This window comes from Patagioenas fasciata, chromosome 3 (genome assembly GCF_037038585.1).
Source record: "Patagioenas fasciata isolate bPatFas1 chromosome 3, bPatFas1.hap1, whole genome shotgun sequence".
NCBI classification, from domain to species: domain Eukaryota; kingdom Metazoa; phylum Chordata; class Aves; order Columbiformes; family Columbidae; genus Patagioenas; species Patagioenas fasciata.
Window position 1 is genome coordinate 32,601,343 of NC_092522.1, and position 25,027 is coordinate 32,626,369.

At 38.7% G+C, this 25,027-nt stretch overlaps 1 protein-coding gene across 9 annotated transcripts in view; it reads right to left on the minus strand.

Moving 5' to 3' along the window:
• The window catches only part of THADA (THADA armadillo repeat containing), a 171,707-nt gene that overhangs the window by 48,983 nt on the left and 97,697 nt on the right, over positions 1–25,027 (minus strand). For all 9 annotated transcript variants that reach the window (XR_011738218.1, XM_071806063.1, XM_071806064.1 and 6 more), the window contains one exon: positions 13,657–13,772. Coding sequence is in view for 8 of the 9 variants with exons in the window: in XM_071806063.1 (XP_071662164.1) it covers positions 13,657–13,772 (116 nt within the window). In the remaining variant the exon portion in view is untranslated. The remainder of the gene's footprint in view (positions 1–13,656; positions 13,773–25,027) is intronic.

Genomic DNA, 25,027 nt, shown 5'->3' on the forward strand with positions numbered 1-25,027 from the left:
TCTCATCTTCAGTAATAAACTGTAATAAGCCTAAATTAGTTTTATGGTCTACGATATTAGGCATCTATCACAGAATCGACTAGGTTGGAAAAGACCTCAGAGACCATCAAGTCCAATCCTTGGTCCAGCTTCAGCCCATTTACTAGATCATGGCACTAGGTGCCGTGTCCCATCTCAGTTTAAAAACCTCCAGGGACAGTGAGTCCACCACCTCCCTGGGCAGCCATTCCAATGCCTGACCACTCTCTCTGTAAAGAATTTCTTTCTAATATCCAGCCTAAATTTCCCCTGGCAGAGTTTAAGGCCATGCCCCCTTGTCCTATTGCTGACTGCCTGGGAGAAGAGACCAATCCCCACCTGGCTATAACTTCCCTTCAGGTAGTCATAGAGAGTAATGAGGTCACCTCTAAGCCTCCTCTTCTCCAGACTGAACAACCCCAGCTCCCTCAGCCTCTCTCCATAGGTCTTGTGTTCAAGTCCCTTCACCAATCTTGTTGCTCTTCTCTGGACCTGCTCTAGCACTTGAATATCTTTCCTGAACTGAGGGGGCCAGAACTGAACACAATACATAACATATAGCAGACTGCATGCTACTAGGATTTATACTTGAACTTTTTTTTCTTTTGCATGAACTGAGACTTTTTAGACACTTTCCTAGTCATGAACCTTCCAGAACTTCTCCATGCTTGCTTCTTACCACTTGCCTTAAAGCACAAGAGCTAAAAGCCAGCCTGCAGAGGAGATGCACATTCATACAAACCGATACCATAAGAAGTCAAAGCAACTTTAATATGAGCTATTTTGAAAAGCTGTACCAGAAAGACTTACTTTCTGTCCACCCTAAGCGAACCTCTCTCCTTAATCTTGGGCATCTAGTTGCTGCCCAAGTTGTTCTTCACAATCTGTGTGAAAACACCACCAAGAAATACTTACAGGGTTGGGAGCTCAACTCATGACAAAAGAGTGACAGGCCAGTCAAAGGCTTAGAAAAAAAAGGAACCGAGAGGTCTCTCACCAGCGCCCATTAAATGAACAGAAGCAGCCATGACAGATTTCAATTAATATGAGGAATTCAACAGGCCTGCTGCACTTCAGCTCCCTTGAAAAATGGAAGACTCACTTATTCAGTTATTTCACTGGAAAGAAAAATTCCAATGTACAAACTGTGTCTTGGGAAAAAACATGGCTGATGCAACCTTTACTGAACAAGTGACAACAGCAATACTGACATGTTTTTTTATTCTGGTCCAGCTTTTAAGCATTTACCACTTCATTTTGAGTATGCGCATATGCATGTTTTGATTTTGAAATGAGGTTTCTCTAGGACAAAACATGCCAAACGTTTGTTCTTGGCTGGTTCCATTGCTCTAGTGATGCTAGTGAATTCTCAGCCATATGTGCCAGACGGACACAACAGGAAATTCAGTTTTCCAAATCCAAGAAATTTCAGCGTTGTTCAGACCATAGCAGAAAGCTGTCTTGAAGACAATCAAACTGTGATTTGCATAACAGACCTGACAGCCAAAAATCACATGCTGAACCTTTCAAATGATACCCTGTGCAGTATTTAAGATGACCGGTTCATGCAGAACTTCAACAATGAGAGTGGGAAGAGTACAAGATGTTTCTTTTTTAACACAGATACCCAAATATAGTGGTGTTCTCATAAACATGCTTTGAGGAAATCTGTCTCCAAACAAGAAAGTCACAGCAGTAGCAAGGGTGGGAGCTCCAGGCATCTGGAACAGCGTTCCTTGTTTTGTCCAAAACCCCAAAAATTAGTTCATTTCCCTTCCAACCTAGATATGAATGGAAACAAATACATCATATGCTCACTCCAGATGATAAACTGTGATTCTCAACAGGATAGCGCTAGAGATGTTTAGGATTCTCATATCTAAAGTATGTCCACTCAGAAATTTAAAAAGGATACCAAAACAATATTCATACTACTACACATATATACTAATAGCAGGGTAGTGATGTCAGCCCAGAGATCCATACCTCAATAAAGTAACACTGTCTACACTAGCAAGTAGGTTGGTGTAACAACAGCAGATTCATGAAGTTGAACAGCTGGTACCAAAGACCCAGTGGCCACCCTACACAACATGCCCAGAGACATTAAAACTTAATTTTCAGAAGTTCATCTTGTTGCTTTTTGTTTCTCTTTAGATATAGAGTTTATATAATAGAAGCTTAACGCACAGTTTCTAGCACTGCTTTGTGATCCTGTACTTGGAGGCTGACTGTCCAGGTGGAAATAAAAATCAGCTCACAGATGGCCACCGAGTGGAATTTCACCAACTAATATTGTAGAACATTACAACACATCTGCCTGAAGAGAGAGCAAAGGCTGTCTACCTTGAGTAACACGTAAAACACAAGCATCATCACAGACCTGACCAGCCACGGCGGGGGAAGACGACATCTGCAACCTTTAGAAACACAGGCAGGGATGGAAAGGATTACTGCTTAGAAAGAACAAGGCCCAGAATAAGTGTGTTTCTAATTTAATCAAGGAGAATGAAACAATGGCAGGAGGAGCTGCTGTGTCCCTACTAGATCATCACCAAGCTCCACAGAAGATACAAGGTGATGGAAAGTACAGAAGTCAAAAAAGTTAGAGACTGCAAGTTTTAAAGGGTCTACAGATATTTTTTTCTAACTGCCCAAAGCTCCAGCCTCACAGTATCTTCAGTATGGGGAAAAAAAAAGTGTCTTTTTAAAATTGTTATTAAATTGTTAAATTGCATGGCTGAACAGTAGACAAATCTGAAAACACAGGTACCAACTTCCATACTGTTAAATCTGACACTTTACAGCAGATTTCTGGATTAGATCCTGAAAATAAAGTCTTCCAAACCACCCAAATTTCTTATCACTAATGCTGAACAAGTAATTTGGGGTAAGGTAGTCAGACTTCTTTGTAATTCCAATTTCAATTCTGTTAAGTGAATATAAACTTAGAAGAGCTGGAGTCATTGGTAGTAGGTAATCTTCTGTTAGCCATTAGAGTCCAGGGATTTTTTTTAAGAGGAAAAGGTTAATGGAACTAAATAGTCCTTTAAAATTCACAAGCTCCTGGTCAAGCGCCTTTGAAAAGGCCCGGGTTAAGCACTTACAGAATGCTGTATGACAAGACTAACAATAAGCTGTTTGTTTTCAACAAAGAGCTGCCTGGTAGGTGGATGGGGCAGTGCACCCTTCAGTAGATATTCCCCCTCTACAGGTGTAGACCAGACCAGGCAGCTTCAGAAGCTCCACATGCAACACTGCGTTCTGCTCCAGCCACCTCTAAGTATCACTGATTGCAGCTTAGCTCTACATAACATGAAATCAATCCTAGATTCTCACCCTTGGGAGCCTGCAAATATACTTTTTTTAAAGTTTGATTCACCTTCTGTATTTAAGTCATGCTTAATTTAAGGCAGTCATCGGTTTGCTTATTTTGGATGGCAGATCTGATGCAAACCAAACTGGCATTTATTGGAGAAATCAGCAATGTGTGGTCGCAGACCTCCTGTGCACCCTGCTTGCACACATGGTTTCAACTGTATCAGGAATACATGGTTTAACTTCGAAAACTCAGTTTCTCTTGTATTACTGTTTATTTTAAAGAAGATCAACACTAATGAATTACGGAGCAAAATACCTCCTCTTCCAAGGGAAACAACAAGGAGCAAAGAACATGGGAAGTTCACACATTTGGCCTCAATTCAGTCAGAACACTGGGAAAAGACTTAAATTAAATATACAACTTCTTGCTCTTCTAATGATTAAGGTCTGCAGAGGCCCTTAAACATCATTTCTACTCATTATAGGACACCATTTATAACCATTCAGATTCCTACATATAAACAAAGATGGTCAACACACCTTTATGTAGAGCAAGCATCAAACAATTTTGATGCACAAATTTGCAGACTCTCATTCTCTTCTCAAACCCCCAATTTTCAATGACACTGAGTCAAATGACTCAAAAAACCAATTACTATTTTCTCATGATCACTCCTGTTTTTCCAAAAGAGCATCATCTCAGAGACAAACAACAGTGACAATAATATATTGCATTTGTTACATAAATAAGACAGATCCGAGTCACTAACTATAAAATCAAAGTTGTTTGTGTTAATGTTTATACTATTTGGTTTTGGTTATTCCAGTCAATAGAAACTCATTGTTTCCAAAGATGTAGCTTATTTAGCTTGTATTTTTTCCTCATTAGGAAACAGATGTTGCAAAACTATTAGCAGAACAACTGCTATAAACATACAGAAACTTACGATATTTACTAAACATTTAACAACATAAATATCAACGCGTATTTGCTCATACCTCCAGTGAGCACTTCTACAAATTTCAAATGCAGCCTGGCAGTTAATGTCTATTACATAAAAACCCATTACATCTTTCTTAGGAATTTGTTTAGTTATAGATATCTTAGTGCAGGTACTTATCTTAGGGTTGTCTAAAAAAAACCAAACAACTTCAGTGAAAGGTCTCAGAAAAACTCCATGTTTTGCAGCTTACAAGTATTTAGAGTAGTCTGAAGGATTTCAAGGCTTCCAACCAATGCTGCTTTATGAATACAAGCTAATATAATCTGTCAAACTGGAATATTATTTTATTAAATAAGTAACAAACTAAATAGTTTCATCCTAATAATATACAGCATGTGCATCACAGTTTTGATCACAGTAAAATAATGGCTACACAGGCTGTGAGTGAACATTTTTTCAGAGTAAAGTACAGTGTTTAAATTACTGTTAGCTACTTCTAATCTACACTTTCTCATTCATTACTCTCAGCCCCAATCTCTAAAAACTAAAGACAGGATTTGGCTCACGAATGAAGCTAATATAGAACTTTAGTCTAAATCATACAACTTTCAAAGCCACCTACAAACCCCTGTATTTTGTCCAAAAAGTTCACGACACACTCTTAAGCATCAGAGTAAAGAAACAGCAGCACTGGCAAGATTACAAGGGCAACTCTTCCCAAGGCCAGTTCAGTGCTGTCTTGAGAATAAGAAGAGAATCATCCTTATGACTTGTGTGACTGTTTCCATTTCAGTTTCCAAAGTGGTCTATTCATTAAATGATCTGCCTATTCCTTTCTCTGGTCTTTAATGAAAAAGTCACTCACCGCAATGCTGTATGATTCTGGAGCCTCTGAAAAAGCCTAAAATTCCTGGAAGGAAGACCTTTTCAAAAGATTGAACTTATCAATAGTATTTTAGGAAGAGCTTCATATTAAAAGAAAAAAGAAAACCTGTAATAGCTAAACACTACCCCATTCTTCTGTTTAAATAACATGTTATTGTCAAAAAAACCCTCAGCAACACCTATTAAATTCTACATTTTATCTGGTAGAAAATAAATCAGTCTGCTGGTGCTGAATTTAAACCCGGAATTCTCCAGCTTTCTAGCCACCAATATTACATACAGTTTCTGCTTCCAACACTAAAATCAAATTGGTTTCCTAAACATCATATTCTGGGTAATACAGAGTATGCTACTGCAATAGCCTTTAGACAAATTCTTGTGTTTCTGAACTTTATAAACATTTTTGATGAGTCAACATTTTACATAAAATTGAGGCTGGAATTTCATTTTCAGCTCTGGCATAAACACAGGGAAGAATCTGGATTAAGTCGGACATGTTCTAACACCAGCTGGTACTTGGGAACGGGGTCAATGCAGCTTCCTATTCTGAGTTCCCCAGTCAGCCTTTGTCTTCCATCATCTCAGCTCTTCAGGCTGGCACACTGGCAACTAAATTTTGGGTTTACAGTGCATCTTTCCCTCACTATGAGCTTCCAGCTTACTCCTTCCTGAAGAATGGGAAATCTCCGAAAAGTATTCTTTCTGCCAGTGGCCAGATTCTTCTGATATATGACCTGCATTTGTATCAGCTAAAATATCTTCTGAAAGCACCAAGAAGCGCACCTTCTGTGATGTTTGAGTCTTGATACAGTCAATTCTACATAATCCTTACCAGGCTATCCATACCAAGTTTTATCCTTTTATCCTGGCCAAGCCAGTCTTGTACTGACCACATTTTAGCTGCAGAGAGAGCTGGAAAACGACCATTTGTCAGTCATGGAGGCAACCAAGCTTATGGAAATCAGACCTACACATACAATGAAAAGCTGATTAAAAGATTAAATCTCACATTGTTTTAGTGATTAGCTTTCAAATTCTGCAGTGTTCTAGAGACTGAGGTTTGGGGGCCTATATTTGTTTAGAAGGTAGCCTTCAGATTTTAATCTATTTTTCTCTCAGAGCCTACATCTGTAGTACTGAATAAACATGCATGGCCTTCCTCTTGTCTTCTTCAAGAGACATTAATAATGGATTTAATTATTAAACTTTGTCCACAGCATTTTTAACCATGTAATACAAAACCAGCACAAAAGCGAACATCACAGCCAACGGACCCAGATTTAATGGAAAGTATTCTTAAAAAAAAAAAAGTAATAAGCCTACACTACTAAGTAATCCTTGCTGAGTTCCTGGAAGCGCAGGAACACCCACACAGAGATACAAACATCAAGTAACAGCTCATCTGCTTGCCCACTTAGTGCTGTTGAGACCCTCTTGGTGCAACTACCACGTGCACGGTCCTCTTGACTTGCCCATTCTATAAGGCCAGCTCATCCCACATTTGAGCAGGCACTTTCTCCAAAGGGAAAGTTGCTGGTCTGGTCACTTAATATTTTCTACCACCAAAACCTAGGCTGTTATGTTACTGTTAGTTTCCCTGGTATAGGCAGAAAATGTATTGCTTCAAAAAGAAGCTACACAAATTATTTTTTCATTGTGATAAAACCAAGAACATCCTGAGTTTCAGCTATTAGGAAAAATTAATCTGTGCTCTGGCTGTCCTTGGTGAATGACACTGAAAGGTTGTGTTCTGTTGGTGTTGTTTTTAGCATACCAGATTGATAAAATAATCCTGTCTGTTCTCTTTTCTGTTCTCTTAATGAGAACCGTATGTGAGTCCTTAGCAGCATCCTTATAAACTTAGAGGTCAAACTAATCCCACGTGCAAATGTAATGAATTTTACACAATTAACATTAGGGGTTTTGCCTATAGAAGGCAAGCTGCTAAAACTCTTTTGTTTATTTATTGGAAAGCATTTTCAGATATGAGTGAGGATTTATGTCCAAAACCTGTAATTACACGTGGTTTGTACCTACTTCGAATGTTGCACAGGTGGAGGGAACACACCTTAAACAAACTTATTCAATTCTTAATATTCCCTGAATGTTTATATTTAAGATATGAGTATACCAATATGACTATGAACCACAGAATATTTCTCTTCTTAAATGTACATTTTAAACTTCAGACTGAAGTTTAAACATCTCGACTGATACCCAAAGCAAATGTTCCAAAACAAGCAACCACCAACTGCCTAAATAAACCATTTGTAGCTGTGTTAAGGATACTGTTATCAAAACTGGTTAAAAGAGTGGACTTGGAGCAGCACAGAAACCTAAACTAGACTGCTAAAAGCACATACAATTTAAATGAATGTCTCCAAGAATACATTTATGAACAATGACGTAACTGTTATGACTCTGCTCTCTAAAGCAAAGACGAACCAGGCTAAATTAGGCTCATGGGTCAGAAAGTGCAGATTAATAAATTACCACTGTGCTCCTGATGTGCAATAACTGCTCATACTGGTACGCTTTGCTTTCAGCTGGAACAGGATAGAGCAAGAGCACATAAATGAATTATTGCTCCAGCCCAGTCGACAGAAAATTAACTTTTCAATTTGAAATCTAGTAAATAGACTTCCATAGAGCCAGGCTCTGTCATTAAAATGATTTTCAATTTTTGAACACAGCTGCATAAGCATACAGACCACCAAAGAACAAAGATAATTAACTGTACTTCTCAATGTGTAGATTTTAAAGACAAGAAATGGAAAAGTCAGAAACAGGAAGATGCCAAGAGCAGACATAGCTTTTGAAGGACAAGCAGGTTCATTTGATGCAGCAAGAGGCAGAGGCAATGGAACTATCTGAAGAGGAGGGCCAGTCTGTCTCCTTAGTTTTCTGCCTTCTTGCTCTTTTGAAAGTACAAAATGCCCCTTCCAGATCCCAAATAACGTACTCCTTCAAAAAAAAACCAAGAAAAACCACAGAGGCTGCTTGCAAAGCTGCAGTCATGGGCAACTTTCTTCTACATCCAGATACGTTTGCACATGCCTCTGGAAGCTTCCACACAACCACCGTAAAGAGCACAAAAAACTGCTTAGTCTTTAGTAGCCTGCTCCCTAGAAACGACTGCCACGTGCCCTCAGAGGCAACAAGAAGAAAAAGGGCACATTTAGGTGACACTGCTGAAAGCACGGCAAGGCCACGTTCCTGTATTCCACACACCTGGCGTGAAGCTCCTCCCAGGCAGGCCTCAGCCTGGCTGTCCGCTGGCTATCACACAACACTGCCAGGAGTGGAGGGCAAGGGGACGCTACAGGCTTCATGCAGTGCCATGGCCACCAACTTAGCAAGTTAAGGTACTCCACAGCATTATAAAATACCTGAGATTTCCCCCATTCAAAGCAGTTACAGCTGGATCATCCTATAGTGAGCCTGGAGAAAACTGAGCTTCAGGTATCTCAGTGGACAGCGAACCTGATTTTGAGTTCGAGCCTGGAAGAATTTTTGCATAGATTTGTTGCGTGAGCTTGAATTCTTGCACCCCTACACCAGGATCCATTTGTGTTTTTCAGTCATAGAACCATAGAATCATTTTGCTTGGAAGAGACCCTCAGGATCATTGAGTCCAGCCATGACCTAACCCAACTCTAGCACTAAACCATGTCCCTAAGAACCTCGTCTGAATGCCTTTTAAACACCTCCAGGGATGGTGGCTCCACCACTTCCCTGGGCAGCCTGTTCCAATGCCTGACAATCCTTTCTGTGAAGAATTTTTTCCTAATATCCATTCTAAACCTTCCCTGGGGCAAACTGAGGCTGTTTCCTCTTGTCCCCTCCACAGAGGGGAGAGCTCAGCAGCACCGCAGTGCAGGAGATACTTGGGTTACAAAGCCCAGCGCACATGGCAGGCGAGCCATTCCAGACCAAAATGCAAAGCCAGTTGGTTTTATACAAGGCTGCTCCACAGAAGTTGGTTTCAAGAAAGCAGCCTTCTTAGAAGAAACCTTTCCCAGTGCAGATGAGCTCTTGGCTAAGAAATGGCACATGGCTAGAGGTTAGCAGAAGGGATTATTTGACTTCTGGCAGAACCTCAAAGTCTTTTCCCCCTCCTGTGGTCTCCAGTCAAAAGGAAGGCAGGAAAAAAAGAAATCTAACTAAAAGCACTGGAAGATAGCATCCTACTGCAAAGCTGTGCAATGACATGATTCACAAAATTTCCAATACCAATACTTTGTCGTGCCAAAGGCTACAAATGAAACAAGACAGATATTTCCGGGACTTCTGTGTAACAAATTACCAGCTCCAAAGGCCACTCTTTTAGCTTTCTGTATTTATGAAGCAGAAGGCACCTGGAGTTAGTCTTGTAACTCTTTGGTATGCAGTTGAGCTTAAAACTACTTTTTTTTTCTTTTTTTTTTTTTTTTTAAATTCACATGAAAGAACTTTGAACTCTTTCAAAGGTTTAGTTTGATATATTGATTATTTTTTTAAAGCTTTCACCAGACTAATTTCCATCACTTCATTCCATCAGCTCAGCTCTCCAGCAAGGTAGATTTTATATATTCTTTTAATTTCTGTTCTTCTCAAACACCCTGCATGTCCCATACTTGCATATAATACAATAAACTAACAGTGGTGTGGAGATGAGGAAAAGCAATAACATTACTAAACCACTTTAAACTAACAAACGAGTATTCTAAAACAAAGTAAAAAACCCCAAATGAAGGATAAACCTACAAGCGAAGGGAAAAGTTTCAAACATCACCTTGAGAAGTGGAGGGAAAGCATGTCTCATTCACCAAAACATCAAAAATGGAAATACTATTTTTGAATACTCAAGAAAGTTAGTGTTTTGAAGATGTAAAAATACCCAAGGAAGGTGGAAGAAAGATGTTTGGTTTTTTTTTTCTTCTGATATTCTAATATATACAACAAAGGAAAAAAAGAAATCATATCCTATTAACATGAGAAGCCTGCCTCCACAACAGACACAGAATACCAGTTGAAAAAGTCAATGTTTTATGAAATTTAGTTTTCATTATCTTATTCTCTAAAGCAAAATCAGATGGGGGAGTGGAGGAGGGAGACGAGATCAGTGTATCACAGGGAACGTGCAACAAGTTTCTTGAGCTATTCTGCACCAATACATTTTGATGAAAGGAAATTACATTCTGACCTTGAAAAGGTAAAACAACAACCAAAACTCAAACAAACAAAAAACCTCACCCAGTCCAGCAAACAGCTGGAGAACAATAATCTTTCCTCCAGATACATGCACGTGACAGTTGAGTCTCATTTTTAAGAACCACTTACTCAATCCAAAATTCTGTAATTCAAGTTTCTCAGAGACGTTTGTTCCCTAGTACAAAGGAAGTATGTAGTTGGAAGAACACCAGCAAGACCTTTACAGAACTAGCTCAGAAACGTGAATGAAGACTGATGTTTGAAAATACTCCCCCATTTCCCCAAATCACAAACCATTTTCCTGTTATTTTAACATTTTTTTTACCCCTTTAAGATTAATAGTGAGTGCCTCTAACACCCTCTTTTCAAACAATTCCTGCACTATAGTATCAGCAACACACTAAGTTATGTCCACATGAGGAAAGGTAAAATAAACAGATGGAGATAACTTAATTTTTCTCTGTGGTACCCACTCTCTTTGCCTGAACAGAAAGAAGGCAGGAATGACTGTATGTGGACTGAGGGTCCCGCCAGTCAACACCCAGTATGCTCCCCCAACATCCTGAAAACTGCACAGATGGACTTACTGGGTTTCACAACTTGGTTGCCAAGCAACCTCCCAAAACTCCTTTAAAACAAGAAATGGAGAAAACAAAACCAAAACCCCCAAAATTCACCGTTCCTCACAGATTGGTTGTTCAGCTCCACATGGCCAAATATAAATGGTAAAGCTGCACACAATGTGGGGAAACTAAAACTACCAGAAGATACCACCTCTTTCAACGTTGTTGTTGTTTGGGTTGATTGTTGGTGGTTTTAAACTTGTTTTTAAAATTACATCACACTGAACACATTTATCTCAAGCAGAAAGTTAAGAGGAAAGCAATTTTTTTCAGCTTTATCATTTATTATCATCTTAAGTTTAAACCATATTCAGAAGTAAACTGGGTTACCGAAGATTTCATGGATATTTTACTTGCTTTTTTTAGATTAAAATAAAAAAGAAAACACACCTTAGCTCAAACTGTGCCTAAGCACACATGGCTGTACAGGCTCAGAGAGAATGATACAGTATAACAGAAATTTGCAAAAATAGTTTGTCTGTAAAAGCAAAACAAAACAATGTTTTAACTTACAACTGCAAACTTCTGTGCTTGTAATATACAGTTTTCCTATCTAGGGAGAAAGACATTTAAAAATACTTTGTATAGTATTAACTGCATAATTGAGAATGCATGAATATGAAAAGGGGGCTACAACAAAATGACAAAATGAAAATGTGCTACGGACAGAGGGTTAATATTACCATATACAGCTACGGCCTTGTACAGGCAAGTGAAAGAGAAAATATGAAAGAGAAAATACATCTCTTCAGGCAAATATCTATACCATGTACCTGAAAACATTTTCTTTCTGGAGATAATAGAAAAAAGAAAAGTCAGCACTAATATGACTGATGTATTAAAAAGGCCAGTTCTGAAAAACTGCTTTGAAAACACAGAATTTATTTCAAGTCTGTAATGAGAAGAGCCTGGCCATTACACATTTGCTGCAGAAGAAAGAGGTTTTAATTATTTAGCACCAGTATCTTTCTATCAAATTTGATCTCCTGTGTTTTCTTTTATTATTTATTCATTTATAAGAGTATCAATGCCTTTAGTTTAATTAAGTAAATGACCATTCTTATTTAGACATTTAAAAATGCTCATGCTGAGTCAAACTGAAAGGTCCACCAAATCCAGCACGATGTCTCAAACTGGGCAGAGAGCAGATGCACAGGAAAGGGAAGTGCAGCGACAGTGACACCTGCCAAAAGCCTCTCTCTGAACCTTGAAGGTTGCTAAAAAATTTCTTGAGCCAACTGTGACATCTACATACTTGGTCACCTCACTGGGCTTTTCTTCCATGACTGTCTTCAATCATTTGTTAAAAATTCAGATAGGTTTAAAGTCAACAGTACTTTGCATCATGGAATTCCATAGCTAAACTAAAATTACATTTTCCAGGTTAAAAAAAAAAAAATCTCAACCTAATTAGTCCTTCCCTGTCTGGAAACTATTCTATACTTGTATTGCTAGTCCTTTTACTGCCCATTTCTACTGTATCTTCTTTGGGATTTACACAGTATTCAAATATATAACATGGATTAATAGACAGACATAAGTGTGTTTTCTGTTTTGTTCTGTATTTTTTTAATGATATCTAAACCCTTCCCTCTTGGACTCTACTTAGAATCAGAGTGATTTTTTTCCAACGAAAAAATCTGCTCAGTCAACCACTCTTTCCCCAGGTGAAGTCCAGACTGCTTTATTCATGTGCATCATTTCACCAAGTTTTAGGGGTTGTATCATCACTCTCACTCCCTCAGGAGACTGTTCTGTAATTCTCAAAGACCAACAGTATCTTGATTACCCCAACTCAGTTGACACTGGCAGAAGACTTGCTGAACCCACTAGTCACTACCCTCTCCAAATCACTTAGGATTTTCCTTTTCATGATCACAAAGCAACAGAAGTTTTATCAGAGACTCACGCTAAACTGCACTGGTGACTTCCCTCCACTGCGCAACCTGCACTCTGGAATATTTTACCTAGTTAGCTATCTACACAAGGACTTGTGCTCTCTGTCCACAACTGATTCCCTTGAGGTTTTCAGTGGGAATTTATAAAACCAATTGATGAGATCAAGTAAAGAAAGAAAAAAAGTTTCTGGATTGCAGTATGTAGGTCATCTGAAGATCTTTTTACAGAAAGCTAAGGAAAATGTTTCCAAAACTATCCTGGATTGTTTGTGGGCAGCTAAATATTTTTGATAGTTTCAACAATTGCTGACATTTTCCTACTACTTTTTTGTAAAGGTCACAGTCAGGGAAAATAGTAACATAAAAACCTCACATATGTGGAATATTTTTCTTAGCCTAGAAGCAACATTCATGCCTTTCTCAAAAAGGCTGCTTCTGTAGGCATTTTCATTTATGCGTTGTTTTTTGGGTTTTTCTTTAAATGATTGGACTATAAAATATAGCTGAGAATGAACTAAGAGAAGACTAAAACACAGTGACATACACAGGTAAAGTATACTTAAGTTTTTTCATCCCTTGGTTTTTTAAGAAAAAAAATCACCTCAATTTAAACAGAATAGCAAGCCAATAAGGCATCTAAATTTTACATGTTTCTATGAAAAAAAATCTGTCCACTTTGCCAAAATAAAAAGTTATTTAAAAAAACCACCCAAGCCTTCCATATGTTAGTAACCTATGTGTATAAACATATACATACATTGTATTTTATCTTACCTTTTAGCCAGCCACAGTTTAGTTCCTATACAGGTAATGATGTCATCCAATCCCTGCTCAAAGTCTGAACTAATGCGCTGTTTTGAATCGAAGTACGACCGCAGCAAGTGAAAAACCTAAATTAAAAAAAAAGAAGAAGAAACTAGAGTTTGCAACCACTGCTTTTCCTCCAAACAACTGTAAGATGAAAACAACCACCTGCAAAACAAGCAACTATTACTCAAGGAAAAATGTGTATTTATCTGCCATAGCAATGGATGGAATCCTTAACTTGCCTACTCTTTTAAAATTTGCTTCTCACAGTAATCAAACAACAAAACGCAGGAAGTGCTGAAGACGTCAACCTCGGTGAAGTGAGTAGAGGACAATGGAAGCATCCCACAACTCTTGACCTTTTGGTGGTACCCGTACAGCTGTCACAAGGAAGGGTCTTCAAAACTCACTCACTGAGCAAAAAGCATTTTAAAGCCCGTAAAATTATCATCCATAACCACTGGCAGAAAACTATCTTTGCTCTCACTCCTGAGATCCTTCAGAGCTCCAGTCGCAGCGGGCACAGTTGAGTTGCACAGAGAAGGGAGATGCTTCCACCCTTCCTTTCTGAGGGCAGAGAAGACAGAGTTCCTGCGCTGGGGCTGCCTCCTCCAGAGCTTCACAGAAAAGTCTAGTAGACACATCCTAGCTACCATGAGCAAAAGAATTCAACGTACCAAAACAGAAAGCATTAACTGTAGCTTTCTGGTCAGACAGTTAACAAAGCAAATAATTCCTCTTCTTAGAGGCCTGCCTTTGCTATTTAAAATCAGGTTTTAAAAGTAGAATTGAATATATACATTAAGTGTTAAGAAAAAATTGAGTTAACAAAAGAGATCTAGTTATCTAGACCACAAGCATGAAAAGGAAATATGGGAAAACACGTGAAAGCTGATACCAAGTATGCAGTGGAGAGGGACCCTCCAAGCCCAGCCCCGGTAGCACCCGTCCTCTGCATGCGGGAGCGGCGCACAGCACACACTTGTGACACGAGTGATGGTGCCCACATCATCCCACCTAGTTTTTACCTTTCCCATTCATATGCAAGTGAACAGGCAACACATGGGTGATTTAATTTCTAAACGGAAAAAAACAGAGACATGTGGTGCAATACTGAAGCCTCATGGGCAAGATCTTGCTCAGGTTAAGGAGTTTTGCACCTGCATGCAATTTGAAAGTTGAAATAAGAGAAACAGAGCGCTAACTCTCCCTCTTTAACTTACAGCCTCCAAACTTGAAATTCTATTTGCCTACAGAAGTAAGTTACACTGATAGACAAGACAGGGTTTCTAAGCAAACTGAAAAAGTACACCCCCTCCCCCCGATGGTTTATTGAAACGGGCAATGTGCAGAATTTAGGAAGCTTTAGAGGTGCTATCAGACCATTTCTGAAAATACATGCATGAGCATTTTATATGGAAACACTTTTAATGTGTGAGAGTATCAGCACTTCATACTTGCAAAGTGACAATTTTACAAAGTGCTAATGGACCAAGCTGGGCCTTCACTTTGGGAAAAGAAAAAACCTTTATATCCAGACTTGTATATCTCAGAATTTGGTTTCCTGCATTCCAGCTGTCACTTGCCCCCAGGGTTATATTTTTGTTTGTTTGTTTGCTTGTTTTGGAAACATAAGCACTGCTGCATAGCATTAACTTGACACAATTTCATCTGGGTTATTTTTTTCAAAATCATTCAAGTGGAAAAACAGCTGCAGTGGTTTCAAATGAGCATGGAAACAGCACAGAAGAGATGTCAAGAGACTATCTATAATCCATACAAACACTGAGGCAGGGTCTAAACATTTTCTACTGAAACAAATAGCTGATTGTCCAAATCCTGAGAACAGCCAAGAAAACAGATTTCAAAATATCTGTATGCAACATCTTCTAGTGTTTCTCCCTCAAAATCCAAGCTCTTGAGGTAAGGTGTTCCTCTCCACTCCCTCTCTTGCCCTTACGGTAAACAACTGCTCTCTGGACACCATTCAGCCTGTCCAGATTTTTTCCTAGTGAGATACTTATTAAATACAGAGATCCCACTGGGCTCCTTTGACAGGAACAATGAAATAAATTCTCATCTCCCTGTGTTAGCAGGTGCTCTGGAGTCAAGAGACATCCCAGAAAGAAAGCCGTCATCTTGTCTGTCTGGGTTTTTTTTTTAAATCTTCTGAAGTCTTCTGTACTGAACATCATTCTGTCGACAGCAGACCATCATTCTAAGATTTTTTTTCCAAGATCATTTTGAATTTTGATCTTTTTCTACAAAGGGCTTTGCAAACATTTGAGAGTGCCATCTGAGATCTCCACCCTGAATCATCTTCTGTAGCTTCCTCTTACCTGTGCTACTGTCTGCTTATTAAAACAGTTTATGTGAGCATCAACTCTTTTAACCTTTTTCATGAAAAGTGATGCATGAGATTGCCACTACCAGTTGTTTTTCTGTATTTCCTGGCTTTTCCTTAATCTCTGTTAAGTAATGAACACCATAAAAGAAAAGGGATGAAAAAGGAAAATACTATATATACAGAAGTTCTTCTCACTGCCTTTTTATATCCTCCGCTAATTGAAAATCTTTCAGTGCCTTAACCTTCCCAATTCTAGTCTTCTGTACCTGTGTTCATCTCCAGGAACGAAAAGGGATTTACCTCTAAGCTATAAAGTCTGTTTCACAATTATGAAGGGGCTATCATATATTTTTCCTAGAAGCTTAATTTAAGTTCATCTCTACAGCTTTGAAAACAACTCCCAAAGTTCCTCTCTCCTAAATACAAAGAAACCTAAGTAATTTGATAGTTCAAGCAAAAGGTCTTGAGAGAGGGAGAACTATGCACACTAAGCAGGTCAAATCTTTTTATTTAAATTAGTCTAGGTACGAAATTCAGAACAGAACCTACAAAACTCCTTCCTTTCAATACCATTCAGAAGGTAAAAATCAAAGGGTATGAGCCATATTTAAGCAATGGAATCAGAAGGTACAACTCACATAAGAGTTTCAGTCACTCTTGAATAATGTTGGCATCCATCTAAGGCAACGTTCAACTACTACAGTTTACCCTGGTCCAACTTTTGACATGTGCAAAATACTGATTTTCTCATTACTTCAGTGCAAGCCCTCTATCATTTATTCAGGTCCCCTCACCAAATTTGAGAGACCTAGAAAGCCTTCCCCACAAAGGAATTATTTTTCTCGGCATAAGATTTTAGAATGCCTAAACCAAAACTGAAATTGTAATTTATGTCCACGTGTTTTATCCAAAGCCGTATTTTATGTAAGCTAAAAATGATGGCAACCAAACAATCTGTAGATGTTAATCTCAGTAGTTCTTCACTTCCATCATGAGTGACACATCATTGTTTGGCTTACAATAATATCGCTGCAGCTTCCATGATCTAAGACTACAAGCCAGGCAATGTTTGCATGGGGAGGTAGCAAGTTTTACGAGGCTGTTTGGTATAGGTAATAAAACAGACAGACTTTCCAGCACATGTCCAAAAAACTACTCAATTTAAAATCCTCTGCTAAATTCCTCACACATAAATGCAATGAGGTCATGGTGCTCCTTTTGTATGTGGGACCGTTTTTTTATTACACTAAGGCAATATGTTACTTTTTTTTTTTTCTTTTTTTAAAGGTAGTTTTACAAGAGATTTGTATTGTCTGTAGAGGAAGGTTTATGAAGACTTATAGGATGACAGCAATTATCTTTAAATCTGACATGAGCTAAACACTAAGTAAGCACCCTGAAAGCACCCTTAAGATGTTGGGAGTGGTTTTAATAGGACTGAAGCCACAACATCCAAGGTATTGTCCATAGTTCTTTGGAACCCTGCATTGAAGACAGCAAGTTGCTGGATGCTCAGACCCCTTTTCTCTCCCTGAGTGGGCTTTTGAGGAGTCAGGCTAATACCACAGCAGGACTGTACAGACTGCCCATCAACCTGGGCAAGAGTTGTTAAAACAATGCAAGCCATGTCAAGTCCAGGTACTCACATACAAAATGGGGAACAGTGTTCAGCGACCAACCATTTGGAGACCCTTTGGTCCACGAGGTTCTACTGACAGCATGTCCTAGCCTGCTGCAGGTAAAGCCACCAACATGGGAGGACTTCTGATCATAAAATCATAGAATAGTTTGGGTTGGAAAGGACCTTCAGGGGTCACCTAGTCCAACCCCTGCAACGAGCAGGGACATCTTCAATTAGATCAGGTTGCTCAGAGCCCCGACCAGCCTGGGCTTGAATGCCTCCAGGGATGGGGCATCTACCACCTCTCTGGGTAACTTGTGCAAATATTTTAGCATCCTCATTGTAAAAAATTTCTTCCTTTTGTCTAGCCTGAATGTCCCCTCTTTTAGTTTAATACCATTACCCCTTGTCCTGCCGTAACACACCACAGTAAAAAGTCTGTCCCCATCCTCCTTACAGGCCCATTTTAAGTACTGAAAGGCGCAATACCGTCTCCCCAGAGCCTTCTCTTCTCCAGGCTGGACAACCCCAGCTCTCTCAGCCTGTCCTCACAGCAGAGCTGTTCCAGCCCTCTGATCATTTCTGTGGCACTAAGTGCAGAATAAAACAGAAATTTGAACTTGAACATGGGGGAAAAAAAAAAAGCACACCAAACCAGCTCAGGTGTGACATTCTTTCCTAATTAGCAAAACGTAAGGACCCAGTATGCCAAAAAATGGAAGCTGTGTTCTGTTCTCCCACCTTTCCTAACACTTCCAGTACCTTCACTCCCTCCCTTGGCATTGTCAGTGCTTTGTCTTCGTTCTTCAGTTGCAGAAGCCTCAAGAAAAGGGGAAAAAGTGGAGGAGAGCAAGAAAGGGAAGAGACAAAAAAAGGAAACAGCCAGTTTGGTTCCCTGCTGGTCAGTTAGCACCCACATCCTTCTGTGCTGTTCACATCCAGCCCCTGCCAAACAGCATGCAGTAGATGCAACACTGAGACCTCTGTGTCTCCCCGTCATGACATGAGAAAGTTGAGAGTCGTCCTTGTACCCAAGCAGACCTTAAGGTATAACCTTTGCTATTTTCCAAGTGTTCATTTTGGATAAGCAAGTAAAAATATATGCACTTTACTTGTTTAAAAAAGAAATACTTAAATGTTTAGACATCAGCCAAGTAAAAAAATATAAATCATGAGAAGCACAAAGAGGCATTTTTCTCCCCAACATCAACTTTGAGACGGTATGAAGCTGATCATTATCTTTAGCAGCTCTCGTATCAGCTCAAATTGCTGTATTCAGGCTGTGAAATACACTATTAGAATAAAGAAGCAATGCAATGGTAGATGAAAACTTTCATAAGCCACAAAATTTAACAAGTGTCTTTAATTTTTTTTTATGCCAAGGGTTCTGCTGCATATGTACAGAGACACTGCAAATATAAGACAGCTTCAATAGCCACAAAGCTGATCTATTGTGACACGCTTTCTGTCTAACAAATTTAAATTAACATTTTGTAGCATTAGCATTACTTTTATAGGAGGAACTAAGGTTTCTGAAAGTCACCAAAAATTTCTAACTTCAGACATGAAATAATGATTAGGTGGACACTTGTTGGGTACGCATAAAAGAAAACACAGACTTCAACATGTTGCACCTTTTTCAAACAATCAGATTTTCCAAAAACACACTGAAGGTTACATAATTGCACAAATCTCAGTGAAGTAGCAAAGTTAAACTTTCCTCCCCTTAAGCAGACCTGAAACAATAAAAACTTCTCCATGCATGCCCTCAGCTATATTTGGATGGAATTAAGTATACAGTACAAATATTCACATTCCTCAGTGCAAGACTGAAACAATGCACCCAGTGTTCACTTCAGTGCTTCTTGAAAAGAAAAAAGGCAAAAAAAAGCAAATTGGTATCACCCTAAACTGTACATTTGCAGCATAGATCATTTAACTCCCTAAAAGAAAGCATAAAGAACACAGATGTTACACCAGTTGAAAGAAAATATTGTATGAATACTAAGCTTGAAAAAATACGTCCCTCACCAAGCTATGGAGTTTGAAGCAACAAGGAAAGACAAAAAGGGTGTTTGCAAAATGGCAGCAGTAAGGGTATTGTTGTACTAAGCTAAATGTGGTTTTTCAGAATTGTTCCATCAAAAGCTTTTGCCTGAGTATTAACAGGCTAGTGAGAAAACCTCAAATAGCATTTTTCTCCTCTCTTTTTTTAAAGGCAGATAAAATTTTATTCTTCTTGTATGATAAATACAACTGCCAAGTTATCTCTGTATTCTGAAAGTGAGGCCAAATTTTTCATTTTTTTTACTACAACCATGTAGATAAAAACTGGCAAGCTGCTGTGACAGGTGAAGGCATTTTTATTAGCACGATAAAAAGTTCAAAGTTACAATAATTATCTCCAGGGAAAAACAAGCCCCCAAACCAACCCCCTTTTTTCTAAAGATGAAAAGTACCAGTGTGACAACTACAATGGGACTAAAAACCTCAGCTACCTCCCCCTGGTTTTCCAAGAAGATACTTATATAAAAATAGATGGGAGAGTCTGTAACTATCTGGTTCGCTCCTGATATCACCCTGCCCTGTAAAAATTTATACTTGTGGAAAATAAATGTAATGCTTTATAACCACCAAGTATGGCATGAGCCCAGGCCCTGCAGCTCGCGCTACTCTAGCAACCAAAAGCAGCTGCATAAACGGTGGGGTGGGAGTTTAAGATCAGTGCAGACTCGCAGCACAAAGCGGTTCCACATCTAAATTACAATCTATTGAAGAGGAATTTCAAATATTTATCAATTCTCTTGCCATCTCCTAGCAAATACGTTAGAAAAGCCATCATTTACTACATTGTTATCATAGCCATAGATCATTTATATATACCAGATTATTACAGGTGTCATCCTTTGTTTCTAGCACCTCCTTTCTTTGAAGTCTTTAGTTTCATGATGGTAACTTCACTTCAGGCTATTATTTCTGCCAAACATAAATTACATTATTGTCTTATAAGATTACTATATATGAATATTATTTGCTTCTTCAAATTTATTTTTGTATGAATTCATAAACTAAGTCTGAAGTTGAAATATTTCCCATTGCAAATATTTATCTGAAAACTGTATTTTTTTTTCCTTCCTTTAAAGCAACAGCTGGTTCCCAATTCAATTTTTCCATAATTTCAGCTTTGTTTTGTCAGCACATTTCATCATCTAATTACACAATTTTGGTTTATTATTCATGAGAAAGTAGGGCTTTTAAATCCTTCTTCCAAATATATCCATCAAAATTCATAAAGCCAGGTTTATAAAAGAATCAAGCTGTTTTAATTAAAATGCAGACAAGCATGTTTTGATTAAGAAGTTGTAAAATAAGGTATTGAACACATCTAAAGTTATGAATAAAAACACAATACTAGTTAACTTCACATAACTGAGCAAGAATAACACAGCTGTATAATAACCTGGAAGCTATGAATGTGCCACAACTAATGAAAGGTACAAAATGCTGAAAATTAGCAAAGTAGCTTTCATCTCAGTGATAGATACATATAACAAAACATTCATTATTAAAAACATGTTCTTAAAATTGAAAATAAACTCCTGCTTTTGTCTAAAACAAACCAACAAACATGAAATTTCACAGATCAAAATTCTTGCAATACCATTTTTATTAAGATTTCTTCCTGTTTTAGTGAGGGTGAAATTGAATTTCAGCTTCAAATTTGCGTATGCAACTTAAATTCACTATTAGGAGAACACAAAACAATGAGAAGTTTGCTTCCGGCTCACATGATGTTCATTAGTATTATTTACTTGAAAGTCCTACCTGAATTTTCTCTTAAAAACATACAGTTTGCCTATTTGCACAGGAAGAGACAACTGTGGAGCTGCTGGGATTTCCACTCTCTGCAAACACATCTCTTATCTTCCCAGCAGCACACAACCAAAACTTGGAAGTCCAGAGGAACGAACCCAGCAGATTGTGTGCTAGAGCAGTTAAAAATTGTGTTCCACCTGTATTTCTGCTCAGAACAAATAGCACGAAGAAAACAATGAAGTCTCGTCTTCCATGTCTATACCGTGCCATTATGAAAACCCAGCCATCACTGTCTTAATCCAGCTACCTCAAAGGATATAAAGCCTTCCCCCTCCTTTAAACTTCTTTTCTCCTCTTTTCTTTTTGTGGGTGGTGAAATGGTTTGAAATTATTCTTTCCCAGTTTACATCCTCATAACACAGTTATCCTGCACACATCCACATGAAGGAGACAAAATGCAAAGAAAAGGCCAAGGTACAAACCCTTGTTTACTGAAGGATATTTACAATTAGGAAGAATATTAAAGGCTACAGCTACCCCGTTGCCACCAAGAAGCTGACATGTAAGAGCCGGAGTCAGTAGGAACGTGTTTATAAGGAGTGCTCAAAGTGCACCCATACTGACCCTGGAGCTGTGCTGGTTTCAGCAGCGCTGATCTTCTGTCTCAGGAATGTTTGCACCAACACACAAGCTGAGAAAATAACTAGAAGTAAGCTATACTGATTTGATTAATTTCTTTCCCAAATTCACATTATAGCATAAAGTGGAGTAAAACTTGCAGCTCCAGAAAACAATTTTCTTCTCTCAGCTAATGATTTTAAACTTAGAGAAAATGCAGATACAAGTCTCTCTCAAACAAAAGAAAAACAGTATTTTTAAAGTCTGAGCAACAATTTCCCACATAAAATGTCCTAGTGCAGTAGCTATAACCGTTAAAAGAAAAAAGGCGGTGCTTTTCAAGGTTGTATTACATCTTCCAAAAGTTTTTCCCCATTCATACATTAAGTCAGTCATGACCTCTTATTGTACATGCCTCTGTATATGAGGAGCAACTTTCCCTTCCATTGCTGCATACTTACAAGCATATTGTTGCTTTTAACGGCTCCATTTACATCCAAGAAACTCAATATTACCAACTGCACTCTTTTGTCTGAACTTCAAGCCAACATTGTAAAGCCTGCTGAACTTACTGTAAGATTGATGGCTCTTCCATGGCAGGGATTGCTGCACCTCTCTTCGAGTGCAAGTAACAGGGGAAATGTCTGTTCCTTGAAGAAAATTCTCACACAATTAGTTGTTGGAAACAACGGGAACATTAAGGGCTACAGCTATACGGATACATCAAGCACCGTCCATGTTGGTGCCTAGACCTGAACTCAAACACCATCCTTCTCCATCACCGAATGACACAGCTGAGTGCAGGTAGCACTCACCAGAATTCTCCTGTCAAAATAAATCCTACAAAAAAGGAACATGCAACCAAAACACGCAATCAAAGTAACTTTCTGTTTAGACAACATTGCTAAGGTGTGGGCTGAACTTGTAGATAAGTCAAACTGAATTCCAAGCGTAAATACTAACAATGTAGTTAAGCTTTACAAACACAGTACATAGGACAGCAGCACAGAGGAAGTTGCATTAATTATTTTTTTAATTACAACAACATCTAGAAAGTAACTCATGTTAGAGGATCCCACATGCGAGAGAACACAATCCACAATCAAATAGCCCTCCTGTATTTTCAGCCTTGCTACAGTACAAGGCAGCAGTATTCAGCACAGGAGGATGTGGATACAGACACTTTCCAACAAGATCACCTGTGAGAAGAGAGGACTGGTTTCCTGAAATACACATAATGTTTTTACCTCTTTTCCATGAATGATGGAAATGAATGGAATTTCCCCCACTACAAGACAGACATTGAGGTGCTGGAGAGAGTGCAGAGGAGGCGATGAGGCTGGTGAGGGGTCTGGAGCACAAGTCTGATGAGGAGCAGCTGAGGGAACTGGGGCCTGGAGAAACGGAGGCTGGGGGGAGACCTGATCACCATCTACGATCACCTGAAAGGAGGTTGTAGCATGGAGGGTGTTGGGCTCTTCTCCTAAGTAACCCAAGTAACAAGTGATAGGACAAGAGGAAATGGCCTCAAGTTGTGCCAGGGGAGGTTTAGATTGGATATTAGGAAAAAAAATCTTCATGGAAAGTGTTGACAAGCATTGGAACAGGCTGCCCAGGGAAGTGGTGGAATTCACAATCCCTGAAGGTATTGAAAGGATGGTAGACATGGTGCTTAGGGACATGGTTTAGTGCCTCTTCTAACTGAAATAAATCTATGATTCTATGAAGAAATAAAACTTTTACTTCCACAATGGCATACTGCTTCTCAATTTCCATAGTCTCCCCCTACCCCCACCCCCATATTCCAAAAGGATTATTACAGAAGAAATCTCTGCAGTCAAGGAAACAGAGACATTAACTGACTTATTTAAAAACTTCAGGGGATGTATCCCAGAAACACACTTAACTCAGATTCTTTAAGTTCCAGTTCACAGATAGTAGAAAAGTACATGAGAATTTAAGTTGGGAGAAAAAAAAAATACTAAATTATGCTTTAAAAAGACTTTTTTGAAAGCACTTTGATCTCCAAAGAAAACAGTGGGAAGAATACATACATGCCAGTAAGATGTAAAACCTACCACCAAAACTGCCCAGAAAACGTATACACTATTTCCCCAAAGTTCATCAGTTTTGGATCATGGATGTTCCTGATGTTTTCTACTGGTATCATATGTTTTTTGAAACTATGAAGCTCACAGTAACATAGATAACTTATGATGACACTTAAACTACAGCAAATACAGAATCAGGCTACTGCAGAAACTCAGCAGATTTTTGCCTTACACATATGGACAAGCTATAAATTTTTACTTTCCATCAGGTTTAGCATGATGTCAGCTTACAATAACAAGTTAATGTTTTCCAGTAATTTTCACAGTGGCATTTAACTGCCAGTGCCCTAGCCAAGGTAAACTTAAGGGCAAGGAAAGGGCTAACTGCATCATCAGAGAACAACGTTAATGAATCCTGCATCTCTGCTTTGAACACTTGGAATTCTACCTGCAATATATTTTACTTTTGTTCCCAAAGTTTAATCTCTCTAGCCAGCTGATTACATCTCCCCCAAACTGCTCAAATATTCCTTCTGATTTTAATTAACCACAAAGTTCAACACTTTGTGGATTTTTTTTCCTCCCTACAAACAGCATCCTACGCTATCACAGAAAGTGCCAAACTCAAAGCTATCAAGCATTTCCTGAACTGTATTAAGCTCATGCACTTAGTTTTACAATCAGCAGCATCACGGCAGATGAATGCTGTCTCTGCGAATTCACCAACAACAGGCAAGTTCCAAAGAAAAATGATGACATTTACTTCAGAGGCACTAGAAGCTGTTCAGGAAGATCTGTTCTTTATTATTATTTTTCCCCTTCCCTCTTCTACTCGCATGCAGTTGGTAAGATGTGTTTTTGACAAAAGGGAATGTCAACACCACG